Raw genomic sequence first — 22,911 nt, forward strand, 5'->3', positions numbered from 1 at the left:
TTGTCACTTAGACCAACCTCTTTTATGTCATACAATAATTTGCAAGAAGTATCAAACATGGAAAGGATTAATTTAATTTAGTGTGTCGATTTTGATATTCATAAATTAGTTTGAATCGATCGATGTCTTAATTTAAAATTACCAACCACAACGCAAATGATCAAGAGAAAAAGAGAGTAAAACTGACAAATAAGATGGAGACTAATACAGGAAAAGACTTTGATAACCATTAAGTCACAGAGTACACATAACATAGCAACATAACTTACTTTTCCTTGCCCAGTTCACGCTTAGTTGAGGCTGATGCAATTTATTAATCGTTTAACATATATAACTGATAGTAAAGAGCAATTAAGCTCCACACATAACATCGTTTTTTATTTAATTGCTTTAGCATAGAACATTGCTATGAGCTTTATATTGATGTTGATTTATTTTTGGTCTTGGGTAAGGTAAGCATCAATGCCTTTGCTGATCTCAACCAGTAATTGTAACAATGTGTGAGGATCGGGAATGTCGTGATTTTGTTTCTCATATTCCATAACCCAATGCACTTCACTGCCATTTACCTTTGGAGTAGCTTGCATTATGACCTTGAAGCTCTTGTAGTATCCAAATATGTCTCCCTCTATAACCTTGAAGGTCATTTTATTATTTTCCCTATCTATGCCTTCAACCACCTCCTTACCCATAGAAGCTTTCCCATCTATTGTTGTCCAAAACAAAAAATAAAAATAAAAATAAAAATTTGGTCTTAGTAATCACCATCACTTTAAAGTCAAGATAGAATGAACATTATGAACTGCAAATAGACATATCTAATATATAGTAGTAAAATCTTTTTTATTTTTTTTTGGTATGTTCTAACACAATAGTTTGATTTGAAAGGGCTGTAAGTAAATACAGTAAACTAATTTGCTTATAGAGTGCTTTCTATTTTGAATTAAACACTGTAAAAAAGTACCATTTGGTTTATTTAGTCTGATTTAGCTTATTTTAATATAAGAACATATAATTTTTATTGTTTTTTTTAGTATTTTGCAAAAATTTTAAAAATATTACATATGTTTTCAATTCTTAAAAGTTTAACTTTTTTTAGTCTTTATAAAAAATTATTTATATTTAATAAAGATGACATAATTTTAATTCTTCGCTAGGAATTAAAAAATTATGATTGAAGTAATTTTTAAGGACAAAAAAAAGTTAATGACAAAAAAATGATGTCGTATTTTTAAGCTAGTGAAACCGTTTCTATATATATTTTTTAAACTCAAAGACAATAATTTAATTTGAAAAGGGTAGAAATGAATTTAATCAATCACTTTTGCATATAGCGGTTTTTATTTTAAATTTGAACATTATAAAAAATTCAATTTTTTTATTCATTTAATGGAGTTTAACTTATTTTAGAGAAATAACTATGTTAATTTTCTTAGAAAATAAAAAATAAATATGTTTTAATTCTTAAGAATATGACTTCTTTTAGCCATTACAAAATAAAATTATTTATTTTTAATTTTACAATTAATGAAAGTGATGTAATTTTAGTTTTTATATATATATATATATATATATATATATATATTTTCAAGGATCTCATCATATTTAAGTTAAACCATCTACTAAGACATTCCAAAATTTCTGACTATCACCGACATCAGCAAGACATAAAATTTATAGAATTTACTAATAACAATTACTTGTGATGTATCCTTCATTTCTCCAGAGAAATTAAAGTAGCTTAATAAAAGAAGGGCGAAATATTAATGTGAGATAAAATTATTTGTATGATGGATGTAAAATAATGTGTAAAAGTGCAAAACATGCAAGAGGAACCTATCTGTTCATCGATAAAATTATGAAGTCATAGTTCTCATACCAAGTAAATAATTCCAGGTGATGATAGATCCTTCGTTACCCCATTCACCCTTATGGATGTTAACAGCCTGTACTTTTTCAGGGCAAATTTTGGCAATATGGTGTGTCCTGTTGCACATAACATCATAGAACTTCTCAGCAGAAGCCTTGATATGCACTTTAGTTTCCATCTTCTGAAGTTGAGAGTTTGCCATTATTTCTTCTCTCTTAAGATGATATAGAAAATAACTATTTCTTCTCTCTCAAGATGGTATACAAAATAATGTGCACAATAGCTGTATTTATAGTCTTGAAAAAGTTAACAGAAATCAAAAGATAAATCAAATAATGCATAAAAACGTATTAATTATTCAGTGCACAGTTATGGCAGCATCCCATTAAGATTTATTTTAATTTTAAGTTGTGAAGGGAATATGTGCTCGGGGATGTTACCATAACCACCACTAGCAGCTGTAACATCTTTCCTTTACAGATTCCGGCTGGGAAAAAGGTGCTGGCAATGATATGGCTCTACCGGGCCACGTATATAATAAACAAATGATAATCATGATGATCTAAAATTCTTGGAAAATTGAAGAACAATTTGGTTCACTTACAACTTCATAATATTAGTTAATAAAGAAAAATTAGGAACTCGGAAATTAATCGTTAGTTGGTTATTTGTTATTTATTTTGCTGGTTTGCCTTTTTTTGTTTTGGACTTTCTTGTGTAAAGCCAGCAAATATCATTTCTGTGAATATAATATATAATTTTCAGTTTAATTCATATTATTTTATGGTCCAGAACTCTCCTTGTGAGGGCTTTACCACGCTTGTTTCTTCTTCACGTTCATGCTCTTCTACTAACTTTTTTTTGTTTTCATTTATGGCTGAAGAAGAAAAATTAACCAAAGAAAAATGCTCGATCCGATGAGGATCAATCACAAAATCCGTCAAGTACATGTTATCTCAACCCAGGAGAAAACCCAACCATCATTAATTTTTTACCTTCAACTAAATGGGGTCAATTACCAGTTTTAGAGGAAGAACTTTAAGAAAATAATGTTGTCCAAGAACAAATACAAATTTCTTGATGGTTCTATCAAGAAACCTAAGAATAGTGACCCAATTGGGGATGCTTGGGAAAGATGCAATAACATTTTTGTATCTTGGATCATGATAACACTTTCTCCTGAGATTGCAGAGAGTGTTATAGACATAGATGATGCTTAAGAATATTGTGCCAAGATTTCATAACAAGAAAAAACTCATTTAGCAACTGAAAAATTTGGTAGCTAAAATAAAAAATTTGATTGAAAATTTATTTAGCCACAAAAATAGCAACACTACGCCAAAAATGAATTTTTGAAGCGTAATTTTGGAGAGCAATTAGTAAAATCTGCTTTGTATAACTCACTAAGAGAATGATTAGCGATAAACCGATATTCAATATAGCCTTATTAATATATACTTTTGAGAGTGCTTCATCTGGAACTGCTCTCGTAAGTGTACTTTGGAGTTGGAACCGCTCTTAGAACTTTAGAGAACTGTTGACACGTGAAACCGCTTTGAAAGGTGTATATTAGAGAGCGATTATTTCTTAACCGCTCTCAAATGTAGTAATTCATATTAAACCCTAAGCCCTAAATCTGGTTATCTCTATCCCCGTACCCTGTTTGTACCTCCAAATTTGTCTTTGTTCAGTGTTTTCTGAGAAGATTTTGCATAAGAATAAGCACCGTTAATATCGCATTTGCAATTTTAAGGTATATTCATAATCATTTCTTTGTTTTCTGGCTATGTTTAGACATTTTCACTCTAACTTTGTGTTTGTTCACTGATACGCACTTGTTTTTTTGAAGTTGAATAGTTTCAAATGTTCCTCCTCCATCCTTGGCTTCAAGTGAACTGCGACAAATTAGTGAAACTACATTGCTTTCAGGTTAGTGCTCTTGTGTTTGTATTTGTGTTAAACTTATTATATTCAAATGTTGACCATTGTTGCGTGACAGAGAGCATGAAATTAGTTTTTATTTAGTAAAAGTTGATTTCAAAAGGTTGAACTTTAGGTTAGTTAACCTCTGAAATATTGTTGGAGTAGTTATTTAGGATTTGTTGAATATGATATTAGGACACTGGTTGACTGTAATGTAGGAGATTAATGTGAAAATGCAACCTATGATATTGTTGGAATGGTTATTTAAGATTTGTTGAATATGATATTAGGACACTGGTTGACTATAATGCAGGTGATTAACGTGAAAATGCATTTGATTGTTGTGGAAATTAAAGTTGTGAATTGAAAACATATTCTGTTATGTTTTTTTTTTTGTTCCAATATAAACAAAAAGGGAACATGCTCTTATGTTGTTCTGGGAATTGAAATTTATCTATTGAACATGATATTGTGTTTTCTGCCCCCATTATGTAAATTTGCTCTGTGTATGAATGAACTTGATGTGCATGTACTTTGAAATTATGTGACGATATCTATATTTGAGTTAAACCTTAGTTTCCTGTTTGAGATTGAAAATAAAGATTGAATAAATCATTATTTTCAATTTAAAATTGTCCAAGTTGAACAGTTTGTGAACAAAGTTATACATTTATTGGTTAGCAAATTCTTCTTGTAATGTTGTATTTTATACTTGAAAAAATTTTGGTTTGGAGCTTTTCTCATTGTCTCTTGGTGCATACTTGATTGAGTTAAATCATCTTATATTCAAGTTGTGTACTAGGAGACTAATGCGAAATGCTGCTGAAATTTTGCCAAGCATAAAATACAATATTTAAGCAAGAATTGTTAATTAAAGCATGAAAAACTTTGTTCTCAAATGGGATAAGGCCCTACCATGTGAGACTTAATAAGTATATTATAAATGCATTCATCGTAATCGTAGTTGGAGCAAATATGGATCGAAGTTGGATGGTAGCTAATCGTTTGAGTGAAGAATATGAATACGGAGTGAAGGAGTTTATTAGATTTGCGATCAAGCATGCAACTGATATCAACCTTATTCCTTGCCCTTGTTGATGTTGTTTGGATATGCTACAAGTAAATACGGAAGAATTGGAAGAACATCTAATATGCAATAGGATAGATGAAAAACATACTTGTTAGACAAAGCACGGTGAGATACAAGGTGGAAGTATATCTATTAACATGGAATCAGGTGTCAATTACTCAGAGACATTTAGAACAAATAAGAGTGATCATGCTGAAGACATTCCAAATGTTGTTGAATAAGATCTTAGAGATTGTCCAAAGATGTTTGAGAGGCTGAAAGATGACGCAGAAACACCATTGTCTAATGGATGCACTAAGCTTACAGGATTGAGTTCTATGTTAAAGATTTATCACTTAAAAGCCTCGAATGGATGGATTGATAAGAGCTTTAAAGACTTGCTGAATTTTTTACATGAGATGTTACCAAAGGATAATGTGTTACCAAAGAGGACATATGATGCTAAACAAGTACTTGCTTCTATTGGATTGACCCATGAGAAGATACATACTTGTCCTAATGACTACATTTTGTTCTGAAATGAGCATGCATCACTATGTCAATGTCCAAAGTGTAATGACTCACGATACCTAAAGAAAGAATCAAAACCTATGAAGATCATGTGGTATTTTCTAGTAATACCCCAGATTAAGGCACTTATTTCGTAGTACAAAAAATGCAAAGCAGATAACTTGGCATGCTAAAGGCAGAATTAGAGATAGGAAGCTTAGGCATCCAGCAGATTCTCCATAGTAGAAAAAAATTGATGATGAATATGAAGACTTTGTAGCTGAAATAAGGAATATACATTTTGCGTTGGCAACCAATGGAATGAATCCCTATGGCATGCAAAGTAGCACCCATAGTACATGGCCTGTGATTTTAATAATGTATAACTTACCTCCATGACTTTGCTTGAAGTATAAATATATGATACTTTCTTTATTAATCTCTGGTCCTAAACAACCTGGAAATGACATTAATGTAAACTTGTCTCCTTTAATTGAAGATTTGAAGTTGTTGTGGGAATTTGGCATTGAAGTATATGACGGGTTTAGAGATGAATTTTTCACGCTCAAGGCAATGTTGCATGGAATAATTAACAATTTTTCTACATATGGAAATCTTTCTGGTTACAGCATAAAAGGTCAATGTGCATGTCCAATATGTTCTGAAAAAATAGATTATATAAGACTAGAGCACTGTCATAAGAATATTTTCATTGGGCATCGTAGGTGGTTAGCATGAAATCATCCTTTTAGAAAAATGAAAAAAGCTTTTAATGGAAGTTGTGAAGAATGACGATGTACTTATTTGAAAAGTGAAGAACAAATCATTGAAGAGGTTAAGCATATAAGAACAACTTTTAGAAAACCTTTTGCCAAACAAATTCCAACTGCAGGTTGGAAGAAGATGTCAATTTTCTTTCAGTTACCCTATTGAAAATCTTTATAAGTAAGACACTTTGTTGATGTTATGCATGTTGAAAAAATGTTTATGAAAGTGTCATTGGTATATTATTGAACATTGTAGGAAAAAAGAAAAATGGCATCAATGCAAGACTTGACTTGATAAAGCTAGGAATACGATCTGATTTGGCTCCAGTGAAGAAGGAAAAGCTGACCTTTTTACCGCCAACAGCATGTATCCTGTCTAGAAATGAGAAATGTGCTTTACTTGAGGCTCTTTATTCCAGTTAAGGTTCCAGAGGAGTATTCATCAACCATTAAAAGTCTTGTATCATTTAAGGACCTAAAGTTAAAAGGATTGAAGTCTCATAATTATCATATCTTAATGAAAAATTTTATTCCTATTACTATACAGTCTATTCTACCCAAAAAGGTTCACGTGGCAATAATGAAGTTGTGTTTTTTTTTCAAGGCAATATGTAGTAAAGTGATTGATCCCGTGAGATTACCAGTCTTGTATCATTATAAGGGTCGATTTTAAGAAGGTGGTTACCAAGATGATTCATTTATCCTTGCATCACAGGCTCAACAAGTGTTCTACGTCCCAGATCCTATTGATAAGTTATGGTCAATTGTCTTGCTGTCTAATAAAGTAAATGTTTTCACCGATGGAAAATTCACAGAAAAAGAAGTTAATGTGGAGAACGATCCTTTAAGAAGCATTGAACACATGTCAATTGTTGATACATTGATAGATGATAGGGATTTTTATGAAAATGTGATCATGAAGAGAGTATTTGGTTAAATCCATCATTTTATTCCATAAAAGGTCATAGGAAACTTAAGGCTCCTAAAAAAAGAAAAAGGTGCATCTATTAGTAAATTTGAATTGATTATATTATGTTTTAATGATTTTACTTTACTTGAATGTAATTATTTAATGTTAACCTCTATGTTTATTCTTACAGAGATGACTTTTTCAGATAACATAGAAGGAGGTTCCCCTCATCACTCTATTGAAATAAAAAAGAAGAAGATTCAAGAAATTACCAAACTGAAGTCCATTAGCAAATCAAGGAAGCTAGGACAAAAGCTACATGTAATTTGAAACCTCTAATAAATCAATGTGCATCTCTTTTATGCTAATATTATTAACACTTGTAGCTCTCATCACTTATAATTGCATACAGATCGAATGGAATTCAAAAGGGCAACCGATTGACCCAACAGATCAAAATTTGCACATTTTATTGGATTTGTTACTAGGAGTACAGTGCCAATCAGTTATTCTGATTGGACAAATGTGCCTACTAATCTTAAAGAACACATATGGGAGCAAGAAGAGGTAAATATTATTGTTTTCAGTAATTCTATATTGGTAGAAAATGATGGTGGTATTTGATATATGTTGTGTTTACAATTTAGCAAACTTTTGAGGTGGAACCTATTCGTAAAAATATTGTTCTTGCATTAGCAGGACGAAATCTTCGTGCATTCCGCACACGAATTAGGAAACATATCTTGGACAAGAATAAAAATTGTCTCCCCCATCCTCCGGAGAAGTATCATAGATTTATCATAGTAACTGATCACTGGAAGGACTTTATCAACCAAAGCTGCACAAAAGATTTTCAGGTAATTTGTCTTTTATTTACTTTAATTATCACTTGATTTACAGTTGGTAATTGATTTGGTTATTTTTAAATGACTAATTTTAGAAAGAAAGTGAGGCTAATGCAATAAGAGCGAAAGGAATGTCTTACATATACAGACGGTCAGCTAAGGGATATGCTCAGTTGGAGCAAGATTTGGTATTACATTTTGTGTGATATGTAACCTAGTAATGGTATTTTTTACTCTTATGTTTTGTTTAACACTTGCATTTAATCAAAAAATTTGTGTAGATTGCTACATCTAGGTCTAATTTCACCTTTGTACCTCAACATGTCCTATGAAAAGCTGCTAGGGTAAACAAACAAGGTGGCATTGATGATGGAGTTCAAAAAATGGTCCATGAATTTGTAAGTGGTTGGGCCTAATGTGTTAGTACCTTCAGGGACTGCCCTTGTATTTTAATTCTCCTTTAATGACCTTTAAATTTATGTTATGTTTATTATAGGAAACCCTTTCATAGGTCACTCCAGAGGCTGAGTTTGAATTAACAGAGCAAAACGACATACTCTCTCAAGCACTTGGTGTAAGAGAGCATCCAGATCATGTGAGAGCTGTAGGTTTTAGGGTGACCCAAAAGTTTGCATTTGGGCCAGCACCATCATATCCACACCCATCATCTACCAAATGGCAGAACATGAAGCTTTGGGTGGCGCATTTGACTAATGTAGTGACACAGTTGACAGGGGGTCAAGGATTTCCCTCATTCATATCAGGTTAGATGCCGTTCAACTCTACTGGCTCCCCACCACCATGTATGCCACCCCTTTTCAATATTGCTCCTCAAATGGAACTAATGGCGGAGGTAGCTCCCCAAACGCGTGCAGATGCACCTTTTACCAACCATAGAGGCAGCTACACACCAATTGTATTTGTTGAGATTCCTGAGGAATTTAAGCTCTACTTAACTTTTATTTACCTTTTAGTGTTTACCGCTTTTGATTTAATTAGAAAAGAATATAACAAACTTATTTTTGTAGGGTGATTATGACTGTATGTAGACTTGAACACCCTTTTTCGCGTGGTTGCAGGAAGGAAAGTATATCATACAGTGGTTGGGGACTTATTACACAATATTACTCTTCCTCCAGAGCATGATAAAGTTTCAATATAGGTAGTGCAACGACATAAGGAAGAGTTTGCATTGCCTATCCCAAATGAACAAGCAAACCTAATTTGCTTGAGAGATGCCATTGGTACTTATGTTACTTGGCCATTATCCCTAATCACATTAAGACACAAGGTATGTAGGCAAGCTTCTTTATAGTTTGATACACTGGATGTTATAGTACATATATATTCTGTTTAGGGAAAGAAACAAGCTACTCAAAAGAGTCGATTATTGGTCCATCCAATAAAGATAGCAATGCTTGTTGTAACACCTTAAATTTAATTTCAATTAAATAATAATTTCGCAAATCGGATAACTAAATTTTCATAAAAGATTTTGAAATAAGTGAAGGATTACAAATTAATATCAAATAACTGCTACAGGATTAGTAACAATTTCAAAATAAAATCTAAGTCTTACAGCAGTCCATCCGTCCCTTCACTGAGTCTAGTGCTGATCGTCTTGATTACCTGAAAAATGAATGTAAGGGTGAGTACTCTACACTACTCAAAAACACACAGTCAATATAAAGTCTCACCTCCAGTACTTTTCCAATACATTAAACAATTACATTCACAAGTAGCATTCCACATCCATAAGTATAATTCATAAACCCATGCAGCACTGTGATCACAGATTTACATCATGAATGGTCGCCGGTTACCCCCGCCTCACAGATACTACGTGGGCAGTCACAGGTCGCTCAGCAAAGATAGTAGTCAGAGGTCTAGTCAGGAAAAGAGTGTGTGGCTCGTGGTGCACCCGTTCCGCAGTAGGTGTCACCACCACTCCCTCTTCTCCAAGGTATTTCTACCGTCCTCATCTCCCACATCCCCAGTGTATCGCTGAACCATTCACAGCACATTACAACGGCGCTAACACTCCCATTCACATATATTTCATTCACGCATGCAATGATCATCCTTACACAGGGCACACAGCCCACATGGCACTCAAATATACGGCACTAGCCCACATTCATTTCACATTACATGGCACATAGCCCACATTTATTCACAATATCATTAATTCACCAATCAATGGAATTTCATCACACACAATCACCCTCACGGGGTCCAATTATTCTATCACACATCACATTGCATATCAATTTCCATCAAACACACAATTTCTATCTTCTATCTCAGCGACATTGCATTAATAATCAAAACACACAAGAATTACAATACATTGAGATAGGGTAGAGTCTCCCCCTTACCTTGGATTGAAGACCCACACCCGGATTCGACCACAGACGTGCTCCCTACACAGATTTTGGCCTAAAACACATGCAAAAACTCCATGAGAACTCCAAGAAACTGAGACATAGAGAAAAAGGGATGAGAAACGGAACCCTAACCATTAAAACTCACCTCGAATCGTTCTTCACATGGGTTCAACCTTCAATCAAGCTCCCGAATGACTTTGGAGACAATTTAATCGGTGGAAAAGGGTTTTGGGTCGAAGGATTTGAAGGGAATTTTGAGAAATAACTTCTCAAATCCTAAACCCCCTTTAAATCCTTTTCTGGTCGTGACACTCTTACTACAGCGACACACCCTCACGCTACAGCGAAAATATCAGACGAAACTACACTCTGGTTTTTGCAGAATCTCGCTACAGCAAGACCCTCTCGCTACAGCGAGACTGCACCCAGAAATGCATCCCAAACTGTCGCTCTATAGCTACAGCGAGACGTCTCTCGCTACAGTGAGACAGTGGGAGTTCTGGTCCTTCTTTCCAGGGCCCTCTCGCTATAGCCAGAACAGCCTAGTGTCATGCCCTGCACTTAGGCACTTAGCTCATCTCAGCTCTATCCAGTCATGCATACACATAAATACACACATCCATGTACTTAATACATATAAACATCATTATCAAATAAATCAACACACATATGAATATATATATATATATATATATATATAATAATTAATATTACCAAAATTCAGGGTGTTACACTTGTCATTCATCAAAGATTCTTAAGTTGGCATAAGCCCAAGGTGCTGCATGCTTGGATATGTGAAGCTTTTTGTGAGAAGTGATCAAGCCATTGATACAACTACAATTCATATGACAACTGAGCACTGGGAAAATGAGTTTCATGACATTGTGGGGAAGGAAAACATTTTAGAGGTCATACATCAACATTAATTGAGTGCCTCTAGCATTAACCTTTACATACGGTAAATTATTTTACAAATTATGTAATTCTATAGCAATTTATAACTTTTTGTTCATTTCATTGTATAATGCATTTCAATTCTTCTTTTGCACTGCAAGATATTTGTGTGAAGCTTACTTGCGTAGGACAAATAAGGCAAGTATATTCTCATTTATATCTCTGTATGAAATGGATGAAAAGCTCAATCCAAATTCACATCAACATATAGCTGAAATGTTGAAGCGTCATATGGGTGAAGATCACTTGATTTTTGCACCTTACAATGTTGGGTAAGTCAATCTAATTGAGCATTGCTTTATGTTTTATAATTTAACATATAACTTTTAATTCTTGTAATCTTAAACATATATTTATACTCTTGGTAGGCAATATTGGGTCTTGGTTGTCATTAATACCTCTGATGAGACTATGTATTATATGGATCCTTTAATGCAAGCTGCTAAAGACTAGAACACATGGGCAAAACCTATTTAATAAGTAAGCATGCATTTATGTCAAATAACTATGATTAATGTTAAGTGGTTCATATGTATCTTACTTTTATCATGCACCATTGTTAGTGCTCTTGTCACGTATCGAGCAGAGAAGGAAGTGCATCCTTCTAGGACAAAGATGCATCAAACAAGATGGGTCACTGTAAAGGTAACACTATCAAATAAGATGCATCAAATGGAACAGTCCTCCTCTCAAAAACATAAAAGTTGCCTTTTATACTAGTTTGCATGAATTTCTCTCGCTACAACGACACCTCCTCGCTATAGCGAGACATGGAAATAAATATTAGGTCATTCTGTTTGTCTCTCACTGCAGCGAGCAACGATATTTCTTGCTACAGCAAAACAAGAAACTCTCGCTACAATGAAACATTCTTGCTATAGCTAGAGGAGCACATAATTGCCTTCATTAAGCTTAGCATTCTCGTTGCAACGAGGGTATCTCGCTACAGCAAGAAATCTCAAGAAGCTAACTTTTTCTGCAACTTCTTGCTTTACATGTTTTTTCATACTTTTCCAATTTTCTTCAACTTTGAATGATGTTTCTCTTTTGATTCCAACTACAAAATAGATCAAAAAGGAATCAAAACACTTACAATTGCATTCTTTTCCTTAAATATACAAGTAATTGTAAAAGTTTCAAGTTTAGGAGAAATTTAACAAAATAATCTAAACTTTTAACATGAAAAGTGCTCAGTCATCATCTAAAATGACCCATTTTATGCATTTATCAACTTCCCCCCAATCTAGAATCTTGCTTGTCCTCAAGTAAAGTAATTAAATGCACCAAAATTTTCACAAGAACCCTTTGAAAATGGTCTGAGATAAAATCAATCATAATTGCTTCCATGTTCATCATCTAAGATTTTTCAAAACTTTTCAACCAAGGAGCATTGTTCATGATCAAAGCTTTTGGTTATTCGTTTAAAAGAATCAGGATGCTAGTGCACTTCATTTTCAAGAAAATAAGAGCAACAACATTCAATAATCAAAAGAAAAACCATCTCATTCTTACCAATTTAGTGTTCTCTCATTTTTCTCAATGAATTCCTTAGGTTTAGCTTTGCTCTTTGCTTCTCATCAAACTAAGTACACACAAAAGACATGAATCATAGAGTCTTTCAAAAAGGTTGTAATGTGGCTAGGCTTACAAATAATTCATTATTTTTTTGGAATTCTAAGTGAGTTAGAGCATTAGTGCAATCAAGATCACTATTCATTTGTTGGTTTCAATCTCTATTGTTCCTCCCTCTAATTAATACCACATTTTTGTTAATCTTTGGATATCTCCTTCTAATTTCAACATTTTTCTTTTCTTTTGTCATATTAATTTTCATTCTTTTTATATTTGCTTCTTTTCTTTTTCTAGAAGGAAACTCCAATTATTCATTCATTTATCATGTACAATCAACTCATTTTTACAAAAATAGCCTTCAAGACCTATCATGCCCTAATGCTCCTCCTCTAAGGTATAGGAAATAATAATTCTTATGTAAAAGCTTGAGGTGCATACTTTTTCCAAAAAAAAAAATATTTGCTTTTTAGGTTTAAGGGCTTCCAAAAATTGGATAAATCTTCAATATGGATTGGCTTTTTGGCTCTGAGTATAAAACTGTATTTACAAACTATGTTCCAATCATCTCCATGGCTTATTGTGCTTGATAGCAATTAGTAACTCGATCAAAGTTAATTGCCAAAATTCAGTGAATTTTATTCACTTATTTATGGTACTCACACTTGCTCAAATTTTCTAATTGATTATTTCCATGCACAAGACATCCTAACTCTCTTTCATTTAAAACCTCAACTTTTCACATTCACAAAAATCCTTTTTCTTTGATTTTTTTTTCAAAACAATTCCTAGATTCAGAACATGGCCAATTTGAGTCTCTCCAAACCACTTTCACCAAAATAAATGGTACTACCTTTAGAAACCAACAAGGAGTTCTTCAAAACATTTACTAACAACTAACATTTGGATTTACTCCACATGTCATTACACATTAGCTAATTCTATACCATATAACCACCAATGCACATGTAACTTGCCAAAATATGCTTCAACCATTGATGATGCAATATATAAACACATAGTCAAACACCAAATAAGCAACAAAAATAACAAAACAAAATTATAACCATAAACATAAACTAAATATAAACATGTCCCTTAACTCTCTTCCTTGCTCTCTGAAATAATCCTTTCTCTGTATTCCTCCTGTTTTATATCATCACCAATGTCTTTTTCTCCATCTTCGGTGCCTTCATTAGTTGCTCCAGATGAGCATGCTCTTCCCTGAAATTATGGCATGTCCCTAGGCCACTATTGATAAGTTGCAAACGCCTTTAAGCTCATGCATATATGTTGGCCTGAATATTGTAGCTGAGCCTAATGGTGGTAAGCATGCTGCTGATGCATCTAGCCCCTATGGATAGCAGAATGTTGAAGAGTCAAATGATCTAGGCGGAGCTCGAGACAGTGGAGGTGGTCTGCGAAGGTGGAGTCATCCTATCTGCTAAGCGCTTCCTACACTGGTGGCTCCTCAGGCTGAGGCTGTGGGGGTGGAGCGTTTGGCTGATCTTCCATGCAGTGATTCTGAATATAAGCTAGAGTGATAGGGAGCTTGATAGGCTCACTGTACTGAATACCTCGAACTCCCTACCCTTGACAAAGTGTTGTGATCAAAGCTGGGTACCTAAGTGAACCACTCTCCTTTCTTGATGACAAACCTGTAAATCTTATATGTGATGATGTAAGCCACATCCATAGATCCTCTCCTCAAAATGTTGTACAAGAGGTAGTAATATCTCATGGTCATGCATAAAGTGTGGCCTCTAGGAACTATGTTGTGGCAGACGAAAGTGGTTCATACTTGAGCTAAAGTGGTCATGTTCTTTCGATAAATTCTCAAAGCCTTTTCTTCAGGATTTGTGATGTAACTCTTGTTTGCTATGCATAAGGCTTGAGCAGTGGCATAATCATTGAAGGCTTGAGTTTGCCTATAAGTGGATGAAAGCCCATTAATTATTCTTATGACTTATTCTGCATCTACTGCCATCATTGTTCCACTACCAACAGCATCTAAAATCATTTTAGTATTAAGGCGAAGACCATTGCAAAATATGTTCAACTGATCCACATCTTCAAACCCATGGTTAGGACACTTCTTAAGCAAGGACTGAAAATGTTCCTAGGCTTCATAAAATGCTTCATCAAATTTCGTAGTGGATACCAACTCATAAAAAGTATCAAGATGGGCATAAGGGTCTTCATGGTCCTTTCCTGAGAACTGATGTGAACTAATCAAATTCAAGAAAGCAGGCTTAATTTCTATAGCCCTTGCATTGGGTGCAACTACTGCACTTGAATAGTGCCTTGGACCTTAATGCATGGCATAGTCACCGAGAGTTCTTCTTTGTGGTGGATTTGCTCTTGGTCCTCCATTCCGTCCATGATTTCCACCATTCCCATTGCCACCTTAGTTATTTTCTCCAAGATTAGTCATTTCTTCCTTTTCGAAGTCTGAGTGAATTTCAAGTGGTTGTGAAGTTGAAGATGCTCCTTGTTGTGTTTGCTTCTTTTTCTTCCTCATTGCACTATTATTTCTTCTAGATGTCCTTTCAACCTCTGGATCAAATAGCAATTGATCTACAAAGGCTTTTCCTTGTAATATCATAAACAAGGAACTTGAAACAAAATTAGAAACAAAGAGTAATCTGGTAAAAGAAAACTAAATAAAACTAATTACAATACTCAATTAATTATACTTAAAAACTACTACAATTTGCACATTGCTCCCTAGCAACGGCACCAAAAACTTGTTGAGACTTTTTCTTCAAACACGGCAAGTGTACCAGGTCTATTGCAAGTAATAACCAGTAAAGTATCAGAATATCATCCTCAGAGAGCAATTCAAAGTGTATTAATTATTAAGATAAAAATTAATTGAGTTTATATATAATAAAATTGATTTATGATTTTCATGAAATTTTAAGTAACAATTATAATGTAAAACGATAATGTAAAATATAGTAAAATTCAAATTAAAGAAATTGGGATTGAATTTCATCTATCTCCTTCTCTGTACTCTAGTAATTTAGTGATAAATATAGCAACCATCTCCAATGAACTTGATGTAAAATACAAAAGTCATATATTTCAATTCCTTGAAAATATATTTCTAAGATAATTTCTTAAATGATTCTTCAAACAGTTAACAAACTATCCAATATTAAAAATCAAGATTTAAAAGCAATCAATAACTTGAAATCTATTCCTAGAGTAACCAGTTATTGAGTAATCTCAATCAAATCTAGATCTAAATAATACTTGTTCAAATATAACTCAGATCTGGGCTCAAGAAACTATCAAATAGACAGATTCAAACATTAACATGGACTGAAATCACCAAATCAATAGAAATGAAGAAGAAACAACTATATTTATATAAATGACTGAGAATACATAAAATTTGAAGATTTAGATTCAATCTCATATAAATTCTAGCTGCTCATTGCAACCATAGTAACAAGAAATGAGATACAAATATAGTAGAACAACAAAACTTAAGTATTCCTACTCTTTTCCTTCACCCTGCGCCGCTCTCTCTCTCAAAAAATATCAAATAGAACAGTCTTTCTCTCAAAAACATAAAAGTTGCCTTTTATACTAGTCTGCACGAATTTCTCTCGCTACAGAGACACCTCATCATTGTAGCGAGACATGAAGATAAAAATTAGGTCATTTTGTTTATCTCTCACTGCAGTGAAACAAGAAACTCTCACTACAGCGAAACATTCTCGCTGTAGCAAGAGGAGAACAAAATCGCCTTCATCAAGCTTAGCATTCTCACTGCAGCGAGGGTATCTTGCTACAGCGAGAAACCTCCAAAAGTCAATTTTTTTCTGCAACTTCTTGCTTTATATGTTTTTTCTTACTTTTCCAATTTTCTTCAACTTTGAATGATGTTTTTCTTGTGATTCTAACTACAAAATAGATCAAAAAGGAATCAAAACACTTACAATTGCATTATTTTTCTTAAATATACAAGTAATTGTAAAAGTTTCAAGTTTAGGGGAAATTTAACAAAATAATCCAAACTTTTAACATGAAAAGTTCACAATCATCATCTAAAATTATCCATTTTATACATTTATCATCTACCTAAAATTAATTTGGGCTTATGCCTAGAAGACTCATCCTACATGCAAGAATGTAGAAATCCGCTAAAAAAAATTAAATTATTTACTCTCACCAGTACATCTCCCAGGATTCCAAGTGGATTTGTTGTGCTCCTATTTGCAAGTTAGATAATGATACTGGTTGGTTTCAATTCACCAAGCTGATGTGATTTGTACATTGTTGAAGACCTCACATTAATTGGGGATTCCAATTCTAACATGGCATTAGCAAAAGTGAAGTCACTCATTGTAAAAGATATAGTGAAAGTGTCAGGATCCTTGCATTTCTGTGAAAGAGTCTTAGAAAGGGAAGACATATTTTGACTTTGTATAAGTGCAGACACATTGCTTCCCATCTTTTTGATCTATTTATTCTTGAGACTCCTTTTGTAAGTACATAACTACTTGACAAACTTGGAATATTTAAGAATCTGCAAATTGCATCCAAGAGAGGAATGTTGATGCTCACTGTCAATTTCTAACTTCTTTGATTAAACAACTCTGGAAGGAAAAGAAAGTGGAATCTATGATACAGGTTTATCAGACTCAGACTTTGTAATGCTCTTGGAATATTGTTGTTCCTGTTGCTTCAACTTTCTACCACTTAATGTAATGGCACTTACATTTTCCTTTGGATTTACAATAGGTTGGAAAGGAAGGTTACCAAACCCTTGTTGCTACAAATGATTGACAGTTGTAGCTAATTGGCCAATCTGAGTTTGCAGATCTTGGTTTGTAGCACTTACATTATGTTGAAACTGCAGATTACTAGTGGCCATTTGTTTCATCAAGTCCTTTAAAGAGGGTCCAACATTTTGCATAGGTTGTTGTTGAACTAGTATAGCAGAAGTAGATTGTTGAGTTTGTTGCTGTTTGAATGAAGGATGTTGATATTTGGTGGAATGTTGATGAAATCTCTATGGTTGTTTTTGTGCAGATTGTAATGGACCATATATGATAGTAGGATGATCTCTCCAGCCAAGATTGTAAGTGTAGGAGTGAGGGTTATATTGTTGTTGCACTGGAGGTTTGTATGATTATGGTCCCAAATATATACCAACTACGTCTATAGATGAATCAATCTCTTGAAGTTCGGGACATGCATCTGTGGAATGGTTAAATGATGCACAAATACCATTGTGCTTTAGTTGGTTAACTGCATTGACTTGTTGTTGTTGTCCTATTGCTTACTATTGAATTGAATTGTGTCCCTAGCAATAGCGCCAATCAGTTTGATAATGATGCCGAATTGATATGAAAAATAGCCAAGTTTCCATAAATTTTTCAATATAGAGTTCAACCTACGTCGATACATAGAGACGCAAATCAATCTTTTTCCACTCTAATTTTGTTTATTGAAATACAAATTACGCAAGTTATTGTTTGGTGATTTCTTTATTACATCAAGAAAAATGCAAAAGTATCTAATAGAGTATAAGGCATAAAGTTGTAGATCTTTTTCTTAGCTTTCCAAGGACACTTCAATCATCTCAATCAAACCTCTTTGACAAAAATTACTCCTTGTACAGTACAAAAGTGTCAAAATGAGAACAAAATTTAAAAATATTCTAGAGATTTTTAAAAAAAGTTTCCAAGTATCGAAATTGTAAAGAAGCTTGCCAGAGAAGAATTTTATGAGGTTTTAATATCTCATCAAACTTTCTACAAAATGTACTCATAAAGTTAAGAACTTGTGGAGATTCTTAAAAGATGCTTATCCAATATTTTTTTTGTTTTATTTATTTTTCTTTTCTCTAATTTCTGATATTAATATATAAATTATTATTTATTTACTAATTCTATAGAAAAATGTGTAAATGAGTAAATAATAAATTATAAATTATTTTTACTTTAATAATTTATAGCATTAATGTGTAGTTTCTCAACTTTTGTGTGCTACAATATTATTATTATTATTATTATTATTATTATTATATATATATATATATATATTTATATGTGTGTGTGCCTGTGTGTGTATCGACATTATCTTAGGTCTCATGTAATATTTTTGTAATTGAAAATTATATATAATTAATAAATAACTAATTTATCAAATAAAATAAAATTTCTTCCACAATAAAATTATATTTATAATTAACTCATTAAATTAATTAAATATTTTTTATATAGCAATTTGTAATAATAATGTGTAAGGACTCTATTATTATGCGTTATAAATTGACGAGACTTATGTATATCAATGTTACCTTACATCTTATGCAATATAAATCTACTTCTAAACTAACTTGTGTTTTAATTTTCTTTTATTAAATAATCATCTTTACTAATTAACTTAAGTATACTTTTTACTCTTTAAATATTCTTCTTTTTAAAAATAATTAATTTAGTAATTACTTTAAAAATCAGTATTAACTAAATAAGTTAAATAACCAATTTTTTGCATACTGAAACTATTTTTTTATTTTATTATATAATATTTTACAAAATTAATATGTGATTTACATTATTTTTAATTATTAAATAAGTTATACAAGATTTATGTATAGCTTAAATTATGCTAAATTCTTGGTAAAATAAGTTTTCAATTAAAACACTTTATTTTAATTATTAATCTCTCTCTCTCTCTTTCTTTTAATAATTTACAATATGGATGTGTTATCTTTCTTTACTTCTTGTATTGTATATTTTAGACAGTGCTATCTTGTACTCTGAAATTTTATATTAAAAATTTTAATCTTAAAATAATTCTCTTTTATTAAAATTTAAGTTAACAAGCTTCTTTTATAATTTTTACATAAAACTACGTAGCTTTGAGCTCTCGTTGTAGCTAAGATATGTAGCAACAAGAGTTGACTCATTCAGTCAAAATAATTTCTTAAAATTATTTTTCTCTATTCTTAAATATCAATTAATATTTTAATAAATAAATTATCCCTCATTTAAAAATAAAGTGATAAAACATTATTGTTTAAGGGTTAAATAAGTATTTTTTAAAATTATAATGAATTTATATAATTAACTTATCAAAATTGTTATTTAAATTAAGATGTTAATACATTTAATAACTTATAAAGTTATTTTTAGTTTTAAAGATCATACTGTTTTAATTTTTTTTTAATATTTTCTTTAATAAACTTTGATAACAATTTTTAAATTTTAAAAAATATTTATTCAATGTTGTGATAAATGGTTGGTTAGTTAACCTTACATTTTATAAAAATTATTAAATAATGTAAGTTTCAAAATTAACACCTACTGTCTACTTGTCTACAAATCCTAACTCAATGGATCAATTTTTTAAAAAATAATTACATTCCATGTTTACCTCTAGTTAAAGTCAAACTTTATAATTATATTAATTGTTAAGAAGTTAAAAATGTCTAATAATAAATGATAAATATGAAAAGATAAATAAATGCTTCTAAATCTTTATAAAAAGTCTTGCATTAAAGACTGATAAAATACTTTAAACAATATGTACCAAAAAGACCGAATTAATTAGTATGACATGCTCATGTTAAATCTTTTTAGGAATATGTATATGTATGGGTAGATGAGATCATTTTATAATTTTTTTAAAAGTAAATACTCACTAAGATGATTATACTACTTGCACTTAAATTGTTTTAATCTAAAAATTGATTTATTTAATTTAATTTAGTAGTTTCCTTAAGGACTATAACGATGTACTTAATGTAACTTAAAACCTTCAAAGATGTTTTTATAAAAATCTATATAAATAAGTCATAACATTCATTAGGTGCAAGTCAAGTCTTTTGTGTATTGCCAAATTAAGTATAACAAAGTAGTTATAATCAATATCAAGATAAGCCTTAGTGAAAAATATAATGTTGGCCAACAAGTTGGTCATATATCTTGTAATCATATAATTATCATTTCTTTTTTCACAACATCTCATTTATAACAAATTGGTTTATGTGTTCATGTGTATAAACTTTGCTCAACAATTTGTTCCTCCTGAAGAAATTTTAATTATGCCTTAACCGAATCTATCCATTTTCACTCATCACTTTTTCGTTTACATTTGTTAATCATCTTCATTATCATTCATCATATCTAACATCTTGTTATTGCAAAAAAATTGTCAACACTCAATGATCAACTAATATTATTACACAAAAAAATAAAGAAAATAAAATAAAATCTTACAAATTTTAGTACAAACAAGCTTTGTGAATAAGACATCAATAAATGTTAATCTTGTTTTAACTTATCTCTTTTATGATTGTATTTTACTAACTGTGATCATTCACATATCTTAATTATGTGAATATCAATGATGATGATGCAATATTAATCATTTTTTTAAACATTTATCCCAATAATAATGATAAATTTGAGAAAACATTAAATTTCAACATGTTTGTTAACCTAACAACTAATTGAAAGCAATCTAAATTGATCATTAAAGTCCTAGATCTTATTTATCCTATAGATCTATTATTTAAGAGGAGGTTGATGTTTCTCTCTCACAACTCAAGTAATATGCATACAATTTGATCCATCCATATACATATATAAAAAACTAAGAAAAAAAATTTAAAAAATAAGAAACAATTATGATAGAAGCATAAAATTATTATAAAACTCACGTACTATGATTAGTCAGTCTTAGTTAGGATTTAGTTACATATGATATATGTTGAATGAAATTCTAAAATCCTTAAACCAAAACATTGACACAAATAAAAAAGTAGAGAAAAGATAAAACGGACAGAATGTCTGCACTGTCAACCCAGTATAAAATATTAAATTTTAAAAAAATTAAATAAAAAAATTATTAAAAAAATAAAGAAACATAAGTTATTTTTTTTAAGAAACTTATTTATTTTTTTATATTAATTTTTTTCTCTACCAGAACATTTCTAAAAGTTTATTTAAACTAAATTCAAATCTAAAAAGTGGGACCCATGGCATAAAAAAAACTAAAAACAAAACATGAATGAAAAAAGAATGTATATTTTTTAAGAACAAAATAAACATAAAAAGTATACTTTTGATTAATTAAGCGTCCGCAGAAAATGACTGGGCTCAGCAGAGGTCATAACATCATTCACGTCCAAACAAGGAACTTCAACCAGTTCTGCTACAGATCCTAAGGATTTGAACATCGTTTTTATGGCCAAATTAATGATCATATGAAGTAACTTGACCATCAGAATAATCCTTTGCATTAATTTCATCACATTGGGTACCATTTGTTTCTCCAATTATGACATTGGAAGGGGATACACCAGTTTTCACTCCAAATGTGGTTGGGACCAATCATTCTTTACTAAATATATTTCGTATTTGTTGTATGTGTTGGTAACTTTTGAATTTTTATTTTTATTTATTCATAGTTAGTCTTATTCTTTAAATATTATATTGAAAAACTACCTGTCTTTGTTTTATAGAACTTGAGATAATAATATAATTTCACAATAATTTTGAAATAAAATTAGTGTTAGTTAAATATTTATATCATGATGAAATGTATAAAATTGATAAAATAAATAATATTTTGTTACTTTTGCACAATTTATTAATATTAATTTAGTAATATGTTAATTATATATTTTTTTAGTATTATCATTATTCAAGAAAGTTTAGAAAACGTGCATTTTGGTATATTACTGGTCATATGGACCGATATTAAAAAATTTTAAGTTGTAAAAATGAAAAACTATAAGTATATCACAACTAGAAAAATGTGATTTTGCAATCGACAAAATTAGTAGCTAAAAGTGTATAACTAAATTAGCAATCAAATATATTTGGTGGCTAAAACTTTAATCGCAAACCACAAAAATTTGAAGTCAGCGTCCAACAATTTCTTTTGCAAATTTTTGTTCGGTCACGAAATATTTGTACAAATGACTTGGTGACCCAAAGTAGCACTAAAAAATTTGGTGATAATGCGGTGGCTATTCTGCAATTAAAAATTCTTGTTTTTGTTTGTACAAATGATTTTACCCTCTAAATATTTTTGTATCAAATAAAAATGTTATACTGAAGAACTACTTGTTTTTTG

At 31.3% G+C, this 22,911-nt stretch overlaps 1 protein-coding gene across 1 annotated transcript; it reads right to left on the bottom strand.

Moving 5' to 3' along the window:
- Window positions 1–431: 431 nt before the first annotated feature.
- Window positions 432–2,072, bottom strand: LOC113856350 (MLP-like protein 43). Its single transcript, XM_027488134.1, has 2 exons — window positions 1,880–2,072; window positions 432–706 (listed from the first exon to the last, which is right to left on the bottom strand). The coding sequence occupies exons 1-2, from the start codon at window positions 2,070–2,072 to the stop codon at window positions 432–434; spliced, it is 468 nt and encodes a 155-aa protein (XP_027343935.1).
- Between the last annotated feature and the right edge of the window lie 20,839 nt (window positions 2,073–22,911).

This window comes from Abrus precatorius, unplaced genomic scaffold (assembly GCF_003935025.1).
Source record: "Abrus precatorius isolate BTA unplaced genomic scaffold, Abrus_2018 Scaffold11, whole genome shotgun sequence".
NCBI classification, from domain to species: Eukaryota; Viridiplantae; Streptophyta; class Magnoliopsida; order Fabales; family Fabaceae; genus Abrus; species Abrus precatorius.